This window comes from Staurois parvus, unplaced genomic scaffold (assembly GCF_062004578.1).
Source record: "Staurois parvus isolate SC_StPar_1 unplaced genomic scaffold, SC_StPar_1.0 ptg000124l, whole genome shotgun sequence".
Lineage (NCBI taxonomy): Eukaryota > Metazoa > Chordata > Amphibia > Anura > Ranidae > Staurois > Staurois parvus.
The window spans coordinates 1,574,782-1,593,625 of NW_028317920.1; the positions used below are offsets into that span (position 1 = coordinate 1,574,782).

Here is an 18,844-nt window from a genome sequence, read left to right on the forward strand (position 1 = left end):
CACCTGGTCATGCCTTGTAGGAGTGCTGGAGACAAGCTACTGCAGGGAAATCTTACCACTGGAGTCTCTGAAGGATGTCAGAAGCTGAAATGTAATTCAACTATTCAGTACTCATTAAAAGTAGAAATATCAATGTTGGGAGAGCTAGTCTTTAAAACAAGATTAACACAATGTTATCCTTCCAAATCAAGAAACTAATGCTACTTTTATATGATTTCAAAATGCTTTTATGACACATTTGTATTTGGCTTATGCTTTGTGAGGATATACAGTAAACAATTAAATTGGACCCAAAGTGCACCTGTGCCCAGACTGTGGACATGAAAGTATTTACATATTCTTAACAAGCAGAAACAAATACTAAAACAAGCTATTCCTGACCTCTTTAGCAGCTTGCAATATGACGTAATTCAATCTCAAAATCACAACAAAAAAATGCTAAAGTTGGATTTCTATCTGTTTCGGGCAGCCTAGAAACATCACATTAGAGGGCTGGCAGACTGCCATGATTCTGGTGCAATAGAGATAAAAGGACAAATACAGATTTCTGTTTCAAAGGTAACAACATAGGCAACACATTTGTCCACTATGCCTATAGCTACAGAGGTGAATGCAGGATTCTTTAAAGGAGAAGTAGAGCCAAATCCCATTTGGCTCTACTTCTCCTGTGGATCACAGGAGAGCAGTTCATTCCACACTCCTGTGACCCTCTATCAGCAAATGTCACACAGCCAGTTCAGGCTGGAGAAAGATTGCAACTTTAAAGTAAGGATCCACCCAGATGCCTACATCGGCAGATGGCTTATGCTCTCAGCGGCTCGCTCAGCTGCTCCTGCCTAATCCTCAGTAAAGAGCTCTGGAGGGGCAGAGCAGAGAGCCGATGACTGACAGTAGCCGGCTCTCTGCCCAGTGAAGGTTGAGAACTGAGCAATCAGTGGTGTTTGATCACTCGATCCAATGCTGCATCCACCTAGGTATGATTAAATAAAATAAAACATGCTTCTCTATTAAAAGCAGTTTTGCTGATTGTGCAGAATATGTAATTATTAGTGTGCATAGTCTGGGTACAGGTTCTTTTTAGCGTAATAAAATGTATGCATGCAATATCTAAGTGGTGGATGTACAATACTATTCACTGAACCCCAATTCACTGGCTGGCAGTATCAGTTTAACAAGAACATTTTTAAAAAAATATAGCAAATTGTAATACAAGTCTCTACTATTGTGGGAACAATACCTAAGGAAAGAAAAGCCCATTACACTTACCTATAGAACACAGCTAAAAGATACTCCACTCTTCATCAGTTCTGTGAATGGGAAGTACATTGTATTTCGGTGTCAATGTCCAAATTATTGGTCTCTGTGGCACAAAATAGGATATTAAATGATATTGTAAGTTTATTTTTTTGCATTGTTAAATAATGAGCATAATATTCTGGTTTATGCCTGCAGAGAGGATAGACACTGGTAGGTAACATAAAAATGCTTTTTACATAGCGTTATTGTTATTTGCAAAATAATTATACATGTGAGGAATCAATGCTGTAATTTCTATTACATCCCGCACATTCTGTATTGTGTTGAAGTTAAATGAGCCTGTACTGCATCTAAATGAACCTCCTTCCTGCAGGTGTAAAGCTTGTACATTTACAGTATAATATTGTTCTGCTATTATGTGTTTTTTCCACATAATTTTTAACAATTTATATGCTTAATAAAAATAAAATGGTGAGCCATTTATTTTTAGGAACCATAAATACAAATATATGTTTTTTTGTTTTGTTTTTTTTTACATGCAGTAGTCCTTCGCTTATCAAAAACATTCAGACAAGTCACGCCTACTGCACACCTCTTAATGCTGCTTTGCAGGTAAGTTGCTCCATCCTCCCATTCTCGCCGTCATCGCGTGTCTTTTCTGCTTATTGCAAAATATATTATCCTGGCTCTAATTAGATATTAAATTTTAATTCTGTTAAACTTTTTTTTTTCTTAAGTGCATAAAGCATTGCGGTCCCTGGAGGCAGGCACATATCAGTCTGCTTCAGCATTAGTTAGATGCTTAGCATTTTGAATATTGTGGCAAAAATTAAAAGTTCACTTATTAATATTTATCAGCAGTATCATAATTTCCATCCTCTTATTTCAGAATTTCACTTGAGGCAAAAATACCACAAGTGTAATTACTCGAGCAGAGCTATTAATGTGGGGAATGAAAGAATATCATGTCACGTGACCTCCTATTGTTCCAGGGTCTGGAGGAAAAAAAAAAGCAGGATTAAAAATAAAGAAAAAAAAACCTGGTGCACATTTTTAAATACCTATTCTTGATGGATAAATTCCTCTTTACCTAATCTGCAATGAATTGTTAATTCTAAAAGCGGTTATTTTAAATGATTTAATATTTATCATTTTTATTATTATCATTATTAATAATAACAGCAATAATATCATTTTACTAGAATTTATAGAATTAACCCTTTATATTTTCTATACATTTTCTGAATATCCCAAATGCATAATAAATGTATTCTGTTTTTGATCTACTTTTTGTTTTAGATATATCATGGTTACTTTATAATTTGTTTGGTTTGTTAAAAAAACATGATGAAACATTAACTGCAAAATAAAGCAGGGAATGTTTTTTTTTTTTCTCCTGTATTCTCTCTAATTATTAGAAGTCAAACAGTGACAACACTGAAAGGAAGGAATTGTAAATACTGTTCATTAGTTGCTTACTGTCCCCAGAGTCTTGTGAAATATGATTTTAAAGGCTGTTCTGTCTGTAGAATACTATTAAGATTACAAGCACAATTTACATTCATGAGGCTGAAAGGCAAAATGAAATGATCCTATATTCTATCAGATCCCTTCCTTAACGATGACTAATTCCAATTAGAAGGCTCAGCAGATTTAACATTGCTTGTTTTGGAAAAGTATTGCAAGCTTTTTTTTGTTAAATAAAAAAAAAACTTTCTGTATATGTAAACCCCAAATTACATTATTTTTATATAGTTATTTTTCTTATTGGTTTCCATTCATTCTGATAACACAGAATGAAAATTTGTCTTTGCCCTAGTTGCATGTGTCATGGGAATTTTAGAATGCATGAAAACGCGCCTTCAATTTTTTTTTTTTATCTCCTGCAGAGTTAATGGAAAGATGCCATTAAAAATAAAATATCCAAAACAGAAATAAGCAATGCCACAATGTATACTGATGGGAGATTACATGAATGTTACACCGAAGCAATATTTAAATTAGAAATATTTTTATCAAGGGTCAAATGTTAGCAGACATTGTCCAATCTTTATGACCAGTTGAGTCTAAAGGGTTACTTTGTCACAAATTAACGGTCAGGATTGTTCTTTGTTTTGATTCATTATGTTGAAAAATGTAAGAAATATCTCAAATTGTTGTTCCATGTTGGCAGAAAATCATGATCCATGACAAAAACTTTCACCACATGTTCAGTTTTTAACATCCGTGCTTACTTCAAATAGTAATTATGTTCCTCCCTGAAAGTAGATCAAAACACTAAATTAATGACTTTTAATTTAATAGAGCACAGTATATCAATGCGTGTAAAAAAATATTTTTTTTTCCCACAAAATACATTTTTCACTATTTTATGCATCTCAGAGCTGTTGATCACCTCCGGCCTCTTTCAGACACTTCCTTTCTATATGGAATTGCCTCAACTATGCTGTGGACTGGCTTCATTATAGTGACAAAAGTGGATCATGCGTGCACAGCATGTGTACGACCATTTGCTGTCTCTACCAGTAGCATACATGACAGAGTAACAACACAGGGAGACAGTTGTCACCCTATAAGGGGAAGTGTCTGAACTGGGACTTTAATGGCAGGATTACCAGGTACTATTTTAAAGAAAGCTGCAGTTTAAAAAATATTCAGAACAAATTTGGAAAACACATTAACATAATAGAGCTTTTATGACAATTTAGTGATTGGGTTTAGATCTACTTTAACCACTTTACAACCACGCTATAGCTAAATGACGGCTACAGCGCAGTTGTCCAGTTTTGAGAGGACGTCATATGATGTCTCCCCACAACGCGTGCACACCCGGCACTGTCTGTGATTGCTGTGTCCTACGGACACAGCTGGATCACATGACAAGGTAAAAAGCCAATCACAGCGGCCTTTTACCACATGATCACAAAGTAAATACAGTTGCCCTATACTGTCACAGTGTGAGGAAAGTACTGCCGATAACAACAAGTGCCACAGAAGACATCTGCCCTGATTATCAGTGCAACCCCAAAAGTGCCTGGCAGTGCTGCCCAACTGTGCCAGCCATCATTGCCCAGCAGTGCCACCCGGCATTGACAATGCCATCAGTCAGTGCCCATCAGTGTTGCCTATCCGTGCCCATTATTGCCGCCTATCAGTGCTGCATATCAGTGCCTCCTCATCAATTCCCATCAGTGCCCATCAGTGCTGCCTATCAGTGCTGCCTCATCAGTGCTGCCTATCAGAGCAGCCTCATCAACGCACATCAATGAAGGAGAACATTTACCTGTTTTTATAATAGAAACAAAGAAAAACTGTTTTTTTTTTATTTTTTGCTCTTTTTTCATTTATAGTGCAAAAAATTAAAAACCTAGTGGTGATTAAACACCATTAAAAGAAAGCTCTATTTGTGTGGAAACAAATTATAAAAATTTAATATGGGTACAGTGTTGCATGACTGCGAAATGGTCAAAATGCGACAGTGCCGAAAGCTGAAAATTGCTCTGGGCAGGAAGGGGGTAAACGTGCCCGGTAGGCAAGTGGTTACCTCATTTAGCATTATGGCACCTATTTGGTGTATTATCTATATACAGGTTTTATCAGATTCTGATACATGTGGATGAAACAGGATCCTCATGAATAGTGGTAGATTTCTTTTAGTCTTGTTTATTGTCTGAGAACTTTTTTTTTTATACTGTGTTTTGCTATAGGCTTCAATGGCTGAGAACAGTATACCTCTATACACTACGGCTTCCATGGGAAACCCAGCTCTGACCAGTTTAGCCAGTGCCATGCGGGAAGAACTGAATGGTGTAATTGAGCATGGCAACAGCAATGGCAGTGACAGCAGCCCGGGACGTTCCCCTATGCAAGCAATGTGAGTATCAGGACTTGTGCAGTGCATTGTTAAACACTTTATTCATCAATTATGATAACTTACATGTGGATAGATTCCATTGTATCCCTCATAGGCCAAGAAATGAAAAGGCAATAGTCCAAGGGGTGGGAACAGGGAAGGCTAGCATTGGTGAATAATGTATGACTTTTAACCTGAATCATAACGAATCCTGCATTTGATACTAGATCCAAAAGGGCTTACTTTGAGCAATATGAGGTGGACTAAGGGGACTGCAGAAGAAATGGGTGTAAGGGCCCATTAACAGGTTGTCTTGATAGCTCACCTGCTACTGAAACTTAACTTCTCCATGTTCACCTGTTGCCCTGTTCACCTCAAGAAAACTCTGAGAAGGTCATGTTCTATCTAGTTGTAATTGCTGGGGTATGTTCCAGACACTCATTAGAACTGAAGAAGTGGCTTGCATAAGCTGCAGCATGTCTACAACAACCACCAAATCAGTATAGCTGAATGTGACTAACTACTACTAACGAAGCTATATCATGCACCCTAACTGATGGATGGGGTGTCAGCAGACCATAGAAAGTAAGTATCAACAATGGAAGGCACAGACTTCCACGTAAACCTGTTACATTAACCTAAATGGGTAAAGTGACAGTTTTATTTGGTGGATGTAAAGAGACGTAGTGACGGTTGGTGGATGTAAAGAGACGTAGTGACGGTTGGTGGATGTAAAGAGACGTAGTGACGGTTGGTGGATGTAAAGAGACGTAGTGACGGTTGGTGGATGTAAGGTGATGTAGTGACGGTTGGTGGATGTAAAGAGATGTAGTGACGGTTGGTGGATGTAAAGTGATGTAGTGACGGTTGGTGGATGTAAAGAGACGTAGTGACGGTTGGTGGATGTAAAGTGATGTAATGACGGTTGGTGGATGTAAAGAGATGTAGTGACGGTTGGTGGATGTAAAGAACTGTAGTGACGGTTGGTGGATGTAAAGAGATGTAGTGACGGTTGGTGGATGTAAAGACATGTAGTGACGGTTGGTGGATTAAAGAGATGTAGTGACGGTTGGTGGATGTAAAGAGATGTAGTGACGGTTGGTGGATGTAAAGTGACGTAGTGACGGTTGGTGGATGTAAAGAGCTGTAGTGACGGTTGGTGGAGGTAAAGAGCTGTAGTGACGGTTGGTGGATGTAAAGAGATGTGGTGACGGTTGGTGGATGTAAAGAGATGTGGTGACGGTTGGTGGATGTAAAGAGATGTGGTGACGGTTGGTGGATGTAAAGAGATGTGGTGACGGTTGGTGGATGTAAAGAGATGTGGTGACGGTTGGTGGATGTAAAGAGATGTGGTGACGGTTGGTGGATGTAAAGAGATGTAGTGACGGTTGGTGGATGTAAAGTGATGTAGTGACGATTGGTGGATGTAAAGTGAGGTAGTGATGGTTGGTGGATGTAAAGAGAATTTGATAAAAAAGGGAGGAGTTATAAATGAGTCGCAGTTCTTCATATCTATCATTTTACTCTTTCCCAGCTGCCTACATTTCTAAAAAGAAAAGAATCCTTAGCAAAGCTAGTTGGAATGGTTTCAGCTGATGTCGGGCCCATGAGAGATATTTACAAAGGTTTAAAAGCCTAACAAAATATTTTAGAATTTTTATGTGCCCTTAAACTGCTGCAGCATAAATGGAAATCGCACACAAATACATCTTTAAAGTTACTGCTTTCTGCAGGAAAGGAAGCTTGATTAATTGCAACGGCAATTTGTTTTTCCCTAATGCCGCTGAGATACATTTGGTGTAAAACCGCCACGCTGCATTCTCTTTAAAAACTGCAGTAAACAGTTATGATGCGTCTAATTTTTGAGCATCCCAATAAATTAGACTCAATCAAGCTTTAAATGCTAACATTATCTCGGCGTTTACCTTGTTAGCATGGAAACTGTAGAATCTCTGTAGAAATTACCCAGCCTACTATGTTCTTATGCATCTTTATGATGCTATAATGTTATGGCTCTTTTTATTCAAAGATCCAACTTGCAAAATATGTCTTAATGGGGGTTTGTAGGACTTTCATCCTTGTAGCTTCCAGTGCTATCTGCGGAGCAGCGTATGTCATGCTGTGTACACCAACGGAACCCATTCCTTTTAACAGCTCCGACTTTCACTGCTCTTCTTCCAGAGTGGACAAATAAGAGGATTGTTAAGATGTGCAGAATTAAAAACAAAAGTCTTTGCTCAACAAGGATGTCCATAAAACTAATATAGGCACAAGCTTCTACTGAAAAAATAAGAATTTGGTGCCCACTTTTTAAGGAGGTTCTTCCCAGGGTTTGTGGCAGGCACATGTGCCTCTGCTCAGGCAGCTTTTGCTTTCTATGAAAGTTGAGGCAACTTTAAAGCCCATTTTTACCCTCTGAACCTGATCTTGGAATGCAGTCAGGCTGCATATACAGTAATACATATGCTGCTCTATTATTTATTTATTGCTTCAGCAAGGATTGAAGTACCCTGTGCTGGCAGCATGTTGGAAAGTCAGACAGCTGCTCCCATACACAAAACAGCAGTCCCGGTCTATAGCGATCCTTCACTCGGCTCCAATCAACAGTGTTGTATCACTTAGCAAATAAAAACCTGTAGCAGCATATTTATTACTGTATATGCAGCCTGATTGCATTTTGGACCACTCTTCAGAGAACATTTGATAGGTGTTGAGGAGGTGTTGTACCACTTCCTCACCACCTTCATTAACCCCTCGAATCCCACACTGGTGTGCTGAAAGCAAATGTAATGAATGCTTGCAGAATGCTCCCATACACACTTGCAGAGCGGCCTGCCAAAAGCGAGAGGGGGGTTTTAATTCCTGGTGTAGCCGTGAAGCAAAGCATCATGGCTGCGGCGTGTGTACAACCCTGGCTGCTGTCTCTGCAGCTAAAAGGGAAGCAGTAAAAACATGGCTCAAGTATGGCGTTTTACCACACCTAAACCGCTAGTGTGAACAAGCCCTAAGGCAGGGGAAGAAATTATATATTCTGCGGGATGTCCTGCAGCTAGGAAGTGAGGCAGACTCGTCTGCTGCAGCTTCTAATACACAATGTGAGAATCACACAGAGTGCAGTGAAATCGGATAAAGCAATTTCAGGATAGGAGTGGAGCCTGTATAACTGTGCAAGCGGGGAAGATTTAAAGACTTAGCAAACACTGTGCAAAGGCTTTCTGTACACATTGCTCTGATACAAGCTGAAGTCAATATGGACTTTATTATTTTATTATTATACAGTATTTATAAAGCGCCAATAGTTCGCTCAGCGCTGTACATTACAGAGGGGGACAGAACATGTGACAGAACAATACCAATACAATGCAAAACATGAGGGGATCGAGGGCCCTGCTCTTTGGAGCTTACAATCTAGGAGGGAGGGGATGACATGGCCTCACAGTTTTACTGAGAAACTCCTGTATGTTGGCCTTCTGCCTGCGATTTACATTTAAACAAAAAAGTGGGCCCTTTAATTAGTAATTCCATACCTAACATTTGGCTCCATACAATATAATAGTTCTTTGCATCTTTTGGAAGAGTTAATGTTAACAAAGGTAAGAATGTGGGTGGGGGGTGCAACCCAGTAAGCAAGGGGAGTAGGAGTCTAATTCATTAAGGCTTCCTATTTTTAGGCATTGCCTTGGAAAGTCAATTGTATCATGAGCAAACAGGAGCTTTTCTTTCTGCTTCTCATCTCTAATGTTAGATAATGTCAATAAAATGACACTTCCCTTCACCGTTTCAAAGGCCAGGCGGTGTTTACGCATTTGCAGTATTTTGCATGACAAAAGCCACTCAGCAGTGGAAAAGTAATTGCTGTTTGTAAAGTCAGGCCTGTAAATATGATTTACGCTCGGCGTTTCTTTCTTGTTATCATAGCTGTTATGTACGATCAGCCCTATTCCCCTGTGGGTTATTCATATGCTCTTCCATAATGGGGAATTTGGCAGTTCGCATCTCCCAAGTGCGTCCTTTTTTGCCCACCATGAGCTAGGGATCATGTTTTCCCTTGTTTACAGCTGACAGTGTTATTATTCTCGTTAAGACTGGGCTCTCTTATCACATTGTTGTGTTGAGCGAGGCGTTTTTTTTCTCCTTTCTCCCCTTCTCCGTTTGTGTTTTCTGGCAGAGCTTTTCTTCCTTTATTGACAGTTTGTAAAAATATGCATTAATTTGGAGTTTAAAGCATGTATCATGGTGTCTCCTCGTAGTGTTGTGCTTGAAGTTGATTAATGATAGAACCTCACTTGGGGTCATCCTCTAGAGAGTTGGCTCACAGGTTCTGCATGTTAACTAGAGAAGCAGAACACACATTAAGCAATGATTACCCCCAGCCTCGGCAAACGGCTCTGTGGCCCGATAATTCCCACTTTTACTTTATGAAGTCTTGTTTAATTTGTCTGCCGCATGTTTGGTTGTGTCATAAATAACATTAATGAGTCTTTTATATTAATGACAATGATTAAATATGAATTATTCTTACTATAGCAATGCTACCTGATATAATGGGGTTGCTGAAAACAAAATTCGCAAATGTAAATGTTGTCCTGTGGGAACGTAATTGTTCAAACACATATTATTATAGCAGACTAGTCGATCCATATGTATACAAGTGGATTGGGGGTACTTTGTGGTAAAAAGAGGTAGTTATATTGGTTGAAAATGTTTATAATAATTAATCTGGAAATATTAAAAGGAACCTTTCAGGACAGAAACTGTCACTGTTAACTTGTTTTTGCGGGTGCATGTTCCGGGTCATTTTTCCTTACTGCTTGATTATTATTATACAGTATTTATAAAGCGCCAATAGTTTGCTCAGCGCTGTACATTACAAAGGGAGACAGAACATGTGACAGAACAATACCAATACAATGCAAAACATGAGGGGATTGAGGGCCCTGCTCTTTCGAGCTTACAATCTAGGATAACCACTGGTCTGGAACAGATATGTGTATATCAAGTGTCATGACACTCAACCTGTTCAGGTTTGATGATGTGTCAAGCAATAAGGCTAGGAGAACATGCCTTGGAGCATGTACCTACAAAAGTAAGTCTCCAAATGCAGGTCCCATATTTTTTCCATAACTGTTGTCCTCTAATATACATTTGGATATATTTGAAACACATTAATAAACAAGGCTCTATTTACCTTATATGGACTAAATCCTTCAGACCAGGGGGGGCAGTATGCTGACATTATATACAAAATTACACATTTGTGCCATCTTAACCTTTTCCCCTTGGTTTGTATCTGCTGTTAAAGCCTCTAGTAGATTTGTAAGAATGGACAAATATGTGTTCAACTTGACTGAATGTTAACACCTAAATCAAAACTTTACCCATAACCACTTGATAAAAAATAATGTTCTTTAGCCAGGTACTTACATTCCATATTAATAATTATGCTACCAAAATTAGTGTGTGTGTAAATTGCCTCCAGCATTGTTCCTGTTTTTCTTGCTGGAGGCTACCATTTTACTGAAGCCCAGAGCCCCTGAGCTGCAGTAAATCTTAAGGCTGTCAGCAGATCGGCCTCTACTATAATAGAGAGCAACTGAACATGTGCATGTGCAGAGCAGGGTGAGGCAATGTATTACTGGATTTTAAACCGTACGGGCACCAATTTTTAATGTTTTACATAGCTATACCTGCAAAAGAGGCCAGCCTGAAGTGATCTTACAGCGCTTAATTTTCTAATTACGGTTCCACTTTAAGGGTCTGAACAAGAACGCCAACTACATATTTATGCATGTCATATGAAAGGATGCAAGGTTTTAGTTACATCTTTTTTCAAATTCTAATCAAGCCATGGAGGTAAAAAAAAATTATGGTTGACTCGCCATAACTGTGAAATTGAAATGTGTAAGATAGATCTAAACCCAATCAGTAAAGTTTCATATAAGCTTTAACATGCAAATGGAATTTAATGTCTTGTTTTCAATAGTTTTAAATTAGCAGCTTTCGATAAAACTAATACGTAGCGATCCCACAATGACGGCTCTTGTTTAAGCATTTTCTGTTATGGGGCGACAACCATGTCCTGATTATGCTCCCATGTTGTTGTGCTGTCCCATGTCCCACTGGTTGAAACTGCAAGCGGCCGTGTGCAAGCATAGTCCACCATTGTCACTGTCAGTAAACCAGTTCAGAACGATGACTTGTGGCCAACAATGGAGCAAGCGCATATGGACAGGAAGTGGCTAAAACAGATCAGCAGCACTTTGCTTTCGCAAACTAAAGGTTTAGAATTTAGATCTACTTAAATGAAATATTTTGAAAATGAACATGTGACACTGCAAACATAACATGAGCTATTTATATATTTCCTTTCTTATCTTACCTATAGGCACCACGTACATGTTAAAGAAGAACCACTGGATCCCGACGAGAATGAAGGGCCACTATCGCTAGTAACAACAGCTAACCACAGTCCTGACTTTGACCCTGACAGAGATTATGAAGATGAACCAGTAAATGAGGACATGGAGTAAAAAAATAACCCATGCATTATTTCACAATCTTGAGAATGAAGACAGTTCAAGGCTTGGGTTACATCTCCATTATTGTACAGTCTGGAGATTTCCCAGCCTAATCTGAAACCTTTGACATGTGTTAACTCTTAGTGCCATCAAGTTTCCCATTTGGGAGTATTTTTGATTTTTCTACTTTTTGTTGAAGAAAAAAGGAATTTGTACTCTGTGCATTGGATCGACTTGTTTGGTACTTGCAACTTCCTCTCTCACAGTCAACATCAGTGTTGTAAATTTGCTAAACCGATTTCACTTCTTCACATACAGCAGACTTTTTGGACTGTTGTTCTGCCAAAATGGACACTGAGGACATCGATATAAGCATGTGCGTCTAATCTGCAGGTCATCCCCTTTGCCCAGATTTTAAGGATTCCAATGGACAATGTATTTGCACAGTACTGCATGTAGTTCTGATTATCACTGCCTTTAAATCAATTCTTTTGCTTCCATATGGGATGGGAGGGGTGACCTTTTTATATATGTATGGGACAGAGGGAGAGGCATAGTAATTATCCCAAACTTCTTAATGTATTGCTTTTATTTTTATTGTACTACACCAATTTAAGTTCTGACCTCAGGCCTCTGCTTCAGGCCCAAGACCTCTTGGAGGCATAATGTTTTCTGTACTTTGTGATGAATGTTAATAGTTGTTTTTATTATATAATGCCGAATGTCTTTCAACTGTTCAAACATTTTCTGTCATGCATTGTAGTTTGCTTAAGTTGCAATTACATTTCTTTCAGACACTCAAAACAAAATCAAAGTAAACAAAAAAAAAAAATATATATATACACAGCATTCCATCGTACAATTTTCCCAAACAAAACTGAAAAACGGCCTTTATAGGTGAAAGGAAGATCTAGTAGAATTCGGTAAAAACAAGAATGAATGAAAGCCATAGAAAATGCCACAAAGTGGCAAAAATTCATTCCTGGATAGCAGTATTTAGTAGCATAGTTAGAGCAAATCCAACTGGTCAATACACATTGACAACAGCACAAGGCATTATGCAGCTCTCAACTTTCTCCATTATTGGGTACTAAAGATCTGGGAGAATGTAGTATGTCCAGTACTGAAACACAATTGTAAATTTAACAAAAAGCTGACATTAATACACAAGTAAATGGCATAGATATCTCCTCTTCTTACAAAGCCCTGGCAGAAAATAGTGGTTGAAGAGCATTGTCCATGTTATGCATTAAAAAAGGCCTTGGATATACATATGTATACATAAATATATATATAAAATAAGCAAATAGGAGGTAAGATGTCAATTTGACAGACCCAGAAAAAGGCACCACTAAGGAAAGGAGATTTATGACCAGATTAAGTGTTCTTCTTTTTAAAGGCAAGTTTTCTTTTCCTTTACTACATCATTGTAAATCAGCCAATAGCAGAAGGAGGTCATTATCAATATGCAGTGCGGTAGCTGAAGCCCTGGGCAACACAAAATACCATTCCTAAGCTTTTGTGTTTAAACAAAGCACTTTGTATGTGGCTCATAAGGAGCAAAATAGATGGATCAGGACAGAGCTTAGGTAGAATCGTGCAGGTATGTATTACAACCTGTACAAGACAAAAGATGGGGCTACAGAAAAATGGTCACGTGTGTATTTTCATGTTAAAACCAGATATACATAATGCTGTGCCAAATCCAAAAATGAACAAGGGTCTGGGCAATCTTCTAATCAATAGCTTTTTTTGGTAAGGACACAATCTTTTTGGATTACTAGTTAGTTATTGTCCGTGAGATGTTAAATGGCAGTGGCAAGATGTAGACAAAAATTGAAAAATTAGGAAGGCCTGTAATTGAAAAACTGAGAACAAAGTCGGAATACCTTGCCTTGGTACCCCCGAGGTTGTTTCATAATAAACACAAGCAGTAACTGCTTTAACATGGCTGGTGGTCCATATAAGCAATCACCTTGTTTTTTAAAGTGTTTATTATAAAGACATAAAGGTTGTCATAGCTATTAGAACTTCATACCTAGAATTCTTGGGTAGGCTTTTCAATGAGCCCTTAAACTATAAACCTGACTGAGTGGTATGTGTACAGAACATAACAGCTTGGGAACAAAAATGGGATATATGCATTTTGCACTGACCAGGCATGTATGTATGTATATGACCCCCCCCCCCCCCCCCCAGATCTTACAAATTTGTCATCTATTTAAAGTATGCAGAGACATTAAACTTTTTTTTTTTATTTTACAGCTGCATAAAAGTCATCGTTATATTTTATTTATTTTTTTAACATCAATGGTGCCACCATTAGGTGATACTTCAAGCCATATCTGCACAGGTACACAGGTATCTTTTTGCGACTCTGTTGAGGAAGGTGTGATTCGACTGTGAACAGTTTTCATGGGACTACCCTTATCAATGGCATACCGCTTTACTCTTTCACCACTGTCTTGCAGCCCCGATAGGTTTTTTATTTTTTTTTCCTTTTAACCACTTTTTAAGTAGGTTTTTTTTATTTTCTTAGATTTCAATCTCTTTAATGCTGGAATTACTTGCAGTTCTTTAAGGGAAACAACTTCTATAATAACATGTAGCTCTTTGCATTAAAGTGTCCTAGCGAAAATGTTTATTTTGTTTCCAACCTGCAAGCATAAAAAGGGAGAAGAATCAGGTTTGTTCCTGGCAACAAGAGTTGTTCTTCCCTCAGACACTTTCGTACATGAGGTGCCTGTTGTGAAAATCCAGAATTTAAGAACAGTTTTCAACAGGCAAGCAGAGATCTGATTGGTAGGTAGGATTCTTAACATGCATACGCATGATTTCATTGCTCATATTTCAGCAATGGCAAATGAATTAGTTTTATGGTTGCCCTTACAGTTTTTGACAGCCCTACAACTACCAAAGATTTTACATAAAAGTAAATTATGTTGTTTGTGTTATGCTTTACCTGTATTTTAGACAAACCAAATATCCTCTGGTTGTTGATCAAAGGAGACAAGTGAATCTAGAGGGGGATATTGATCATGTTTATGATTTCTTTTATAGGATTCTGCTCCCATTTGTTCATTCCAAAATCAACCTATTTTCAAACCAAAGTATTTTTTTTTCTTTATTTTTTTAAATTAGCTTTTTTTCCAGTGTGACCAAACCATCTAAAACTAATATTGATTGTTGGGAACAGTATTACTATCTTTAAGAAAGTTTTAAGCCTATATATTTTCAATTTTAATGGCCAAATGTACTTTCAGTTTAAATCGGCCAAATGTATTCAAGGTGCATGAAAACAAAAAAGTGTGCAATGTCTTACAGGTTTTTTTTTAGCTAGCAAGCAACCACAACCCATGTTAAAAAAAAAAAAAAAAAAAAAAAGCCTCTCCCCTGCCAACAGGCTATAGCGAAGGATCCTTAATCTGTGTGGGGAAGCAACACTCACCATGCAGACGTGTCAAATCTTGCAGTGCCGTTCCAAGGAAGTATTCAGGGTCTCTCCCCCTTGCACTCACATGCAGGTGTGCCAATGTATGAAATCACATTCAGAGGTATCATTAACGAGTATTCGGGACATCGCTGTCCAAGCCTGACCCATGTGAGATGTTTATAACGTCCTCAACCAGTGTTGCTCCATTGCCCCATTCCCACTAAGGTGTGGCCAGTGGAGTAGCACTGGCTGAGGCCATTACAAACATCTCACATGGGTCAGGCTTGGAGAGCAGCATCTCAAACACTTGTTAATGAAGTCTCTCAGAGGTCCAGCACTCTTCCCGCTGAGTCAGGGCTATAACCCCGTAATCAGCAAAGCTCAGAGAGCACACAGGTTCTTCTATGCAGCAGGCTGGCAGGGAACAGGCTGTAACTACTTTTTGAGTAGATGTAGCTAAGACGTGTCACAACTTTTGTTTTGCTGCATCGGGAGTGTATCTAGCCGATTTAAATGGAAAGTTCAAGCGGGCTTTAAGCCTATAAAATCATGGCATCTGACTATTTATGGTGATAACAGCCAACACATGCATTAACCTAATAACATTTGTAATAGATTATTTAAAGCCCTTAAAAAAAATACTACATGTATTGCTCAACTGACAACATTTTGTTTCCAAAGAATATAGAGATACAAGGTTATTTATGGTGATAGTGGTTTCAATTGCAGAAAGATGTTGTAATCCCTAGAAATTACACTTTAGCTTTGATTGGTTTAACACAAATACAATCAATAATGCTTATGTGTTGTTTTTTCAGCTAAAGTGGCTTTGTGCAGTTCAAACCCTTCATTTTAAAATTGTATTTAATATTAAACGCATGTTTATTTTCCTTTTTTATTTTCTTTGATGTATATAAGCTATTAAAAAAAAAAAAAAAAAAAAAGCAAACAAAAACTCCCAAAGCACTTTTCCGACGATACCAAAACACGATTTGATACAAAATCCAAATTTCAGCAGTTATCTCAAATGTAAAGCAAAGCAGTTCTATAAATAGATAAAGTAAGAAAATAACTATTTATAAAACAGATCCCACACATAATGCAAACAGTTTTGTATTAGTTTACGTTTTAATACCACGGCGGATTTAAAGATTTGGATAAATCAGCATCGACGTAGAAGCAAATTTCTTTAAGAACCCCCTTCATCCCCACTATGCCTCCCCCCAAAAAAATATTACATTTTGAGTTACCTTTAGCTCCATCTAGTCTGTGTATGAAGGGCATATATTAATTTAAAAAATATATATACTTACTTTTAATTTTCTTTTACAATGGAGTGGCTTGGTTTAGGAGAGACAAGCTAAGATTATGCTAATACATAGCCCATTGTTTTTTTTAAACAGCAGGTTCACTTGATTCGTTCAAAACTCAGAAGAGGGATAAAGAGTTGGTGGACTTTTTCATACTTGGCATGAATAGCTGGGCGTAAAAATAACTCGGCATGAGTAACAGTAAGCATACCTCAGTTCAGCCCTTTATGGAATGACTAAAACACAGTTACATTTCACTAAGTTGCACTTAAATGTATGTCTTGCATGCTTACTTTACAACAAACGTATAAAAAAAAAAATATATAAGCATTCACTTTTACATATCATGCAAGTATAAGACTTGTGTAAAGACCAACTGAAAAACTCAGGCTTAATCATACAGCAATCTCCACTATGTGTGTATTTTTTTTAAATTTTTGCAAACATTTTTGCCATTATTTTAAGTTCCTCATAATGTACATAAATTGTCAACATGTCTGTGTGACCATTTGTATTTAAAGGAGGGGGGGCGGGGAGGGAGGGGGGGAGGGGTCAAGGTTGGTAATATATATTTTTTCTTTTTATTTCTCTTTCTACAAAACATTCCTTGCAAGGAATGAACACATATTTGTTTGTCAAACACCATTGCTTTGTTGTGCAACTGCTTTATATTAACTATACTAAAATAGCTTTGAAAAAAAAAACTACTGTATGTAACAATTGCAGAAACAAGCTGCATATGTACAATATTTAGTTATCCCTGCTTAAAAAAAATATGGATGACTTTTGCTGACAAGGTGGGAGAAATTCCCTGACTATTTTGCTTTCAATTTGTAACATAGTTGACAGGATTTTTTTCTATCATTGATCAATGATTTTGTACAGTTCTTGTGTTTTTGCTGTTTTTATTTTTTTTTATAATTTCCAACCCTTTTATGTTATTCAACCACTGCCTTTTCTGGCCGTCTTAAAAAAAAGAAAAAAAAGAAGAAAAAAAAAAAGGTTCATATGTTTAAAAAAAAGTAAAAAAAAAATGTTTTAAAGTGTTTTCTCCTCCTGCAGTAAATATTTTGCATGATGATTCCTGGGCTCAGACATTCAAAAGTTTATCAGTAAAGTCTTGAATAATTATTGGGGAGTGTCAAACTATTAAACTTTTGTATTAAAAAAAAAATACTTTACAAGGTGCCAAGATGTAAAGACAATTTGTTACATGTTCTTTTTTTTCTCAAAGAAAAGCGTACATTAGCAAAGTAGTACCATGTATCAGGTAAACTGCTGTCAGGAATGAGTCAAAGAAGCCTTCTCTTATTTTTTCTGCCTTGTTAACAAGAAAAAAAAAAACAACAAAGAAAAATTAGCATTTCCGAATCTCACAAAATGTGAGATTTTAAATCAAGGCTTAGGTTGATTTATAGCATTGGGACAATTTCTTTTTTTAAACCCAGATAGAAACTAAATTGATTTTGGGGGAAGACGTGTCAGATCTCTTCAACTGAAAGAAAAAAAAGTGATGATTTATAAAACATGAAAAGTTGCTTATACGTGGTTTTAATCCTGCCATTTTTTAAAGTGTAACTAATATTCTGTAACATACTTGTTTACTTTTATTATGGAGCACTTGCTTTAAGGTTTGCAAAACCAGATTTTCCAGGGTATACAAAATTGGCCCAACCTAAGTACACAGTAGTCTTATGACAACTATTAAGCCTTGATGACAATGGTACAGTCTGGATAGTTAGCGTGGTGCTTCATGTGTATGTGCTGCCAGTAAACGAGATAATTTTGTTTTGAAAAGGCATAAAAAAAACTCATTCCTTACATCAACTGTAATTTCATCATTCCATGTCTGTTGATACAGACAATAAAAAATGTTGTGTAGTCAGTACTGATTACTGACAGTATAGCATTCTCAAATGCAATAAAAATGCTGGTTGTTCACACTGGTAGTTTCTGTTGTCCTGTGTTTTGATGTTGTATAGTGTGCAGTGTTAAAACATCTTAAAAATTACTATATGTTACATAAGTGGGATTATCGGCATCCGTGGCTACGTAAAGTTATACTAAAAGTTCAGATTTGAAAAAGAAAAAAACAAACATGTCATACTTAACTGCTTTGTGCAATGGTTTTGCACAGAGCAGCCCTCATCCTTCACTGCTCTGGTCCACCGCTGGTGTTACTGGCTCCTCTCTCCTGCTGAGTGTCTACAGAGCAAGCTCCTTGCTCTGGGGGCACTTATGCATGCTTGCTCCCAAGCCGCCTCAGTGTGTCCATAAGACATACAGAGCACAGCTCGGCTCCCCCCCCCCGCTCATTCCTCATTGGCTGTGATTAACACACTTAGCCAATTGAGGAGGGAGGACCTGTGAGAGCCGAGGTTTTCATGCACAATGCTGAATCACGATTGGGCTCGTGTAAGTATTAGGGGACAGAGGGGGGAGCCACACACAGAAGGTTTTTTACCTCCCTGAA

General features: G+C 37.7%; 1 protein-coding gene across 13 annotated transcripts in view; it reads left to right on the forward strand.

Moving 5' to 3' along the window:
• FOXP1 (forkhead box P1) overlaps positions 1-15,951 on the forward strand; it is a 1,001,617-nt gene extending 985,666 nt beyond the window's left edge. For 10 of the 13 annotated variants that reach the window (XM_089672250.1, XM_089672255.1, XM_089672251.1 and 7 more), the window contains 4 exons: positions 1,453-1,467; positions 1,800-1,869; positions 4,965-5,131; positions 11,496-15,951. In XM_089672250.1, the coding sequence (XP_089528376.1) occupies positions 1,453-1,467; positions 1,800-1,869; positions 4,965-5,131; positions 11,496-11,640 (397 nt within the window). In that variant the 3' untranslated portion in view covers positions 11,641-15,951. The remainder of the gene's footprint in view (positions 1-1,452; positions 1,468-1,799; positions 1,870-4,964; positions 5,132-11,495) is intronic. The other 3 variants (XM_089672252.1, XM_089672262.1, XM_089672263.1) reach the window with 1 other exon arrangement.
• The last annotated feature ends 2,893 nt before the right edge of the window (positions 15,952-18,844 follow it).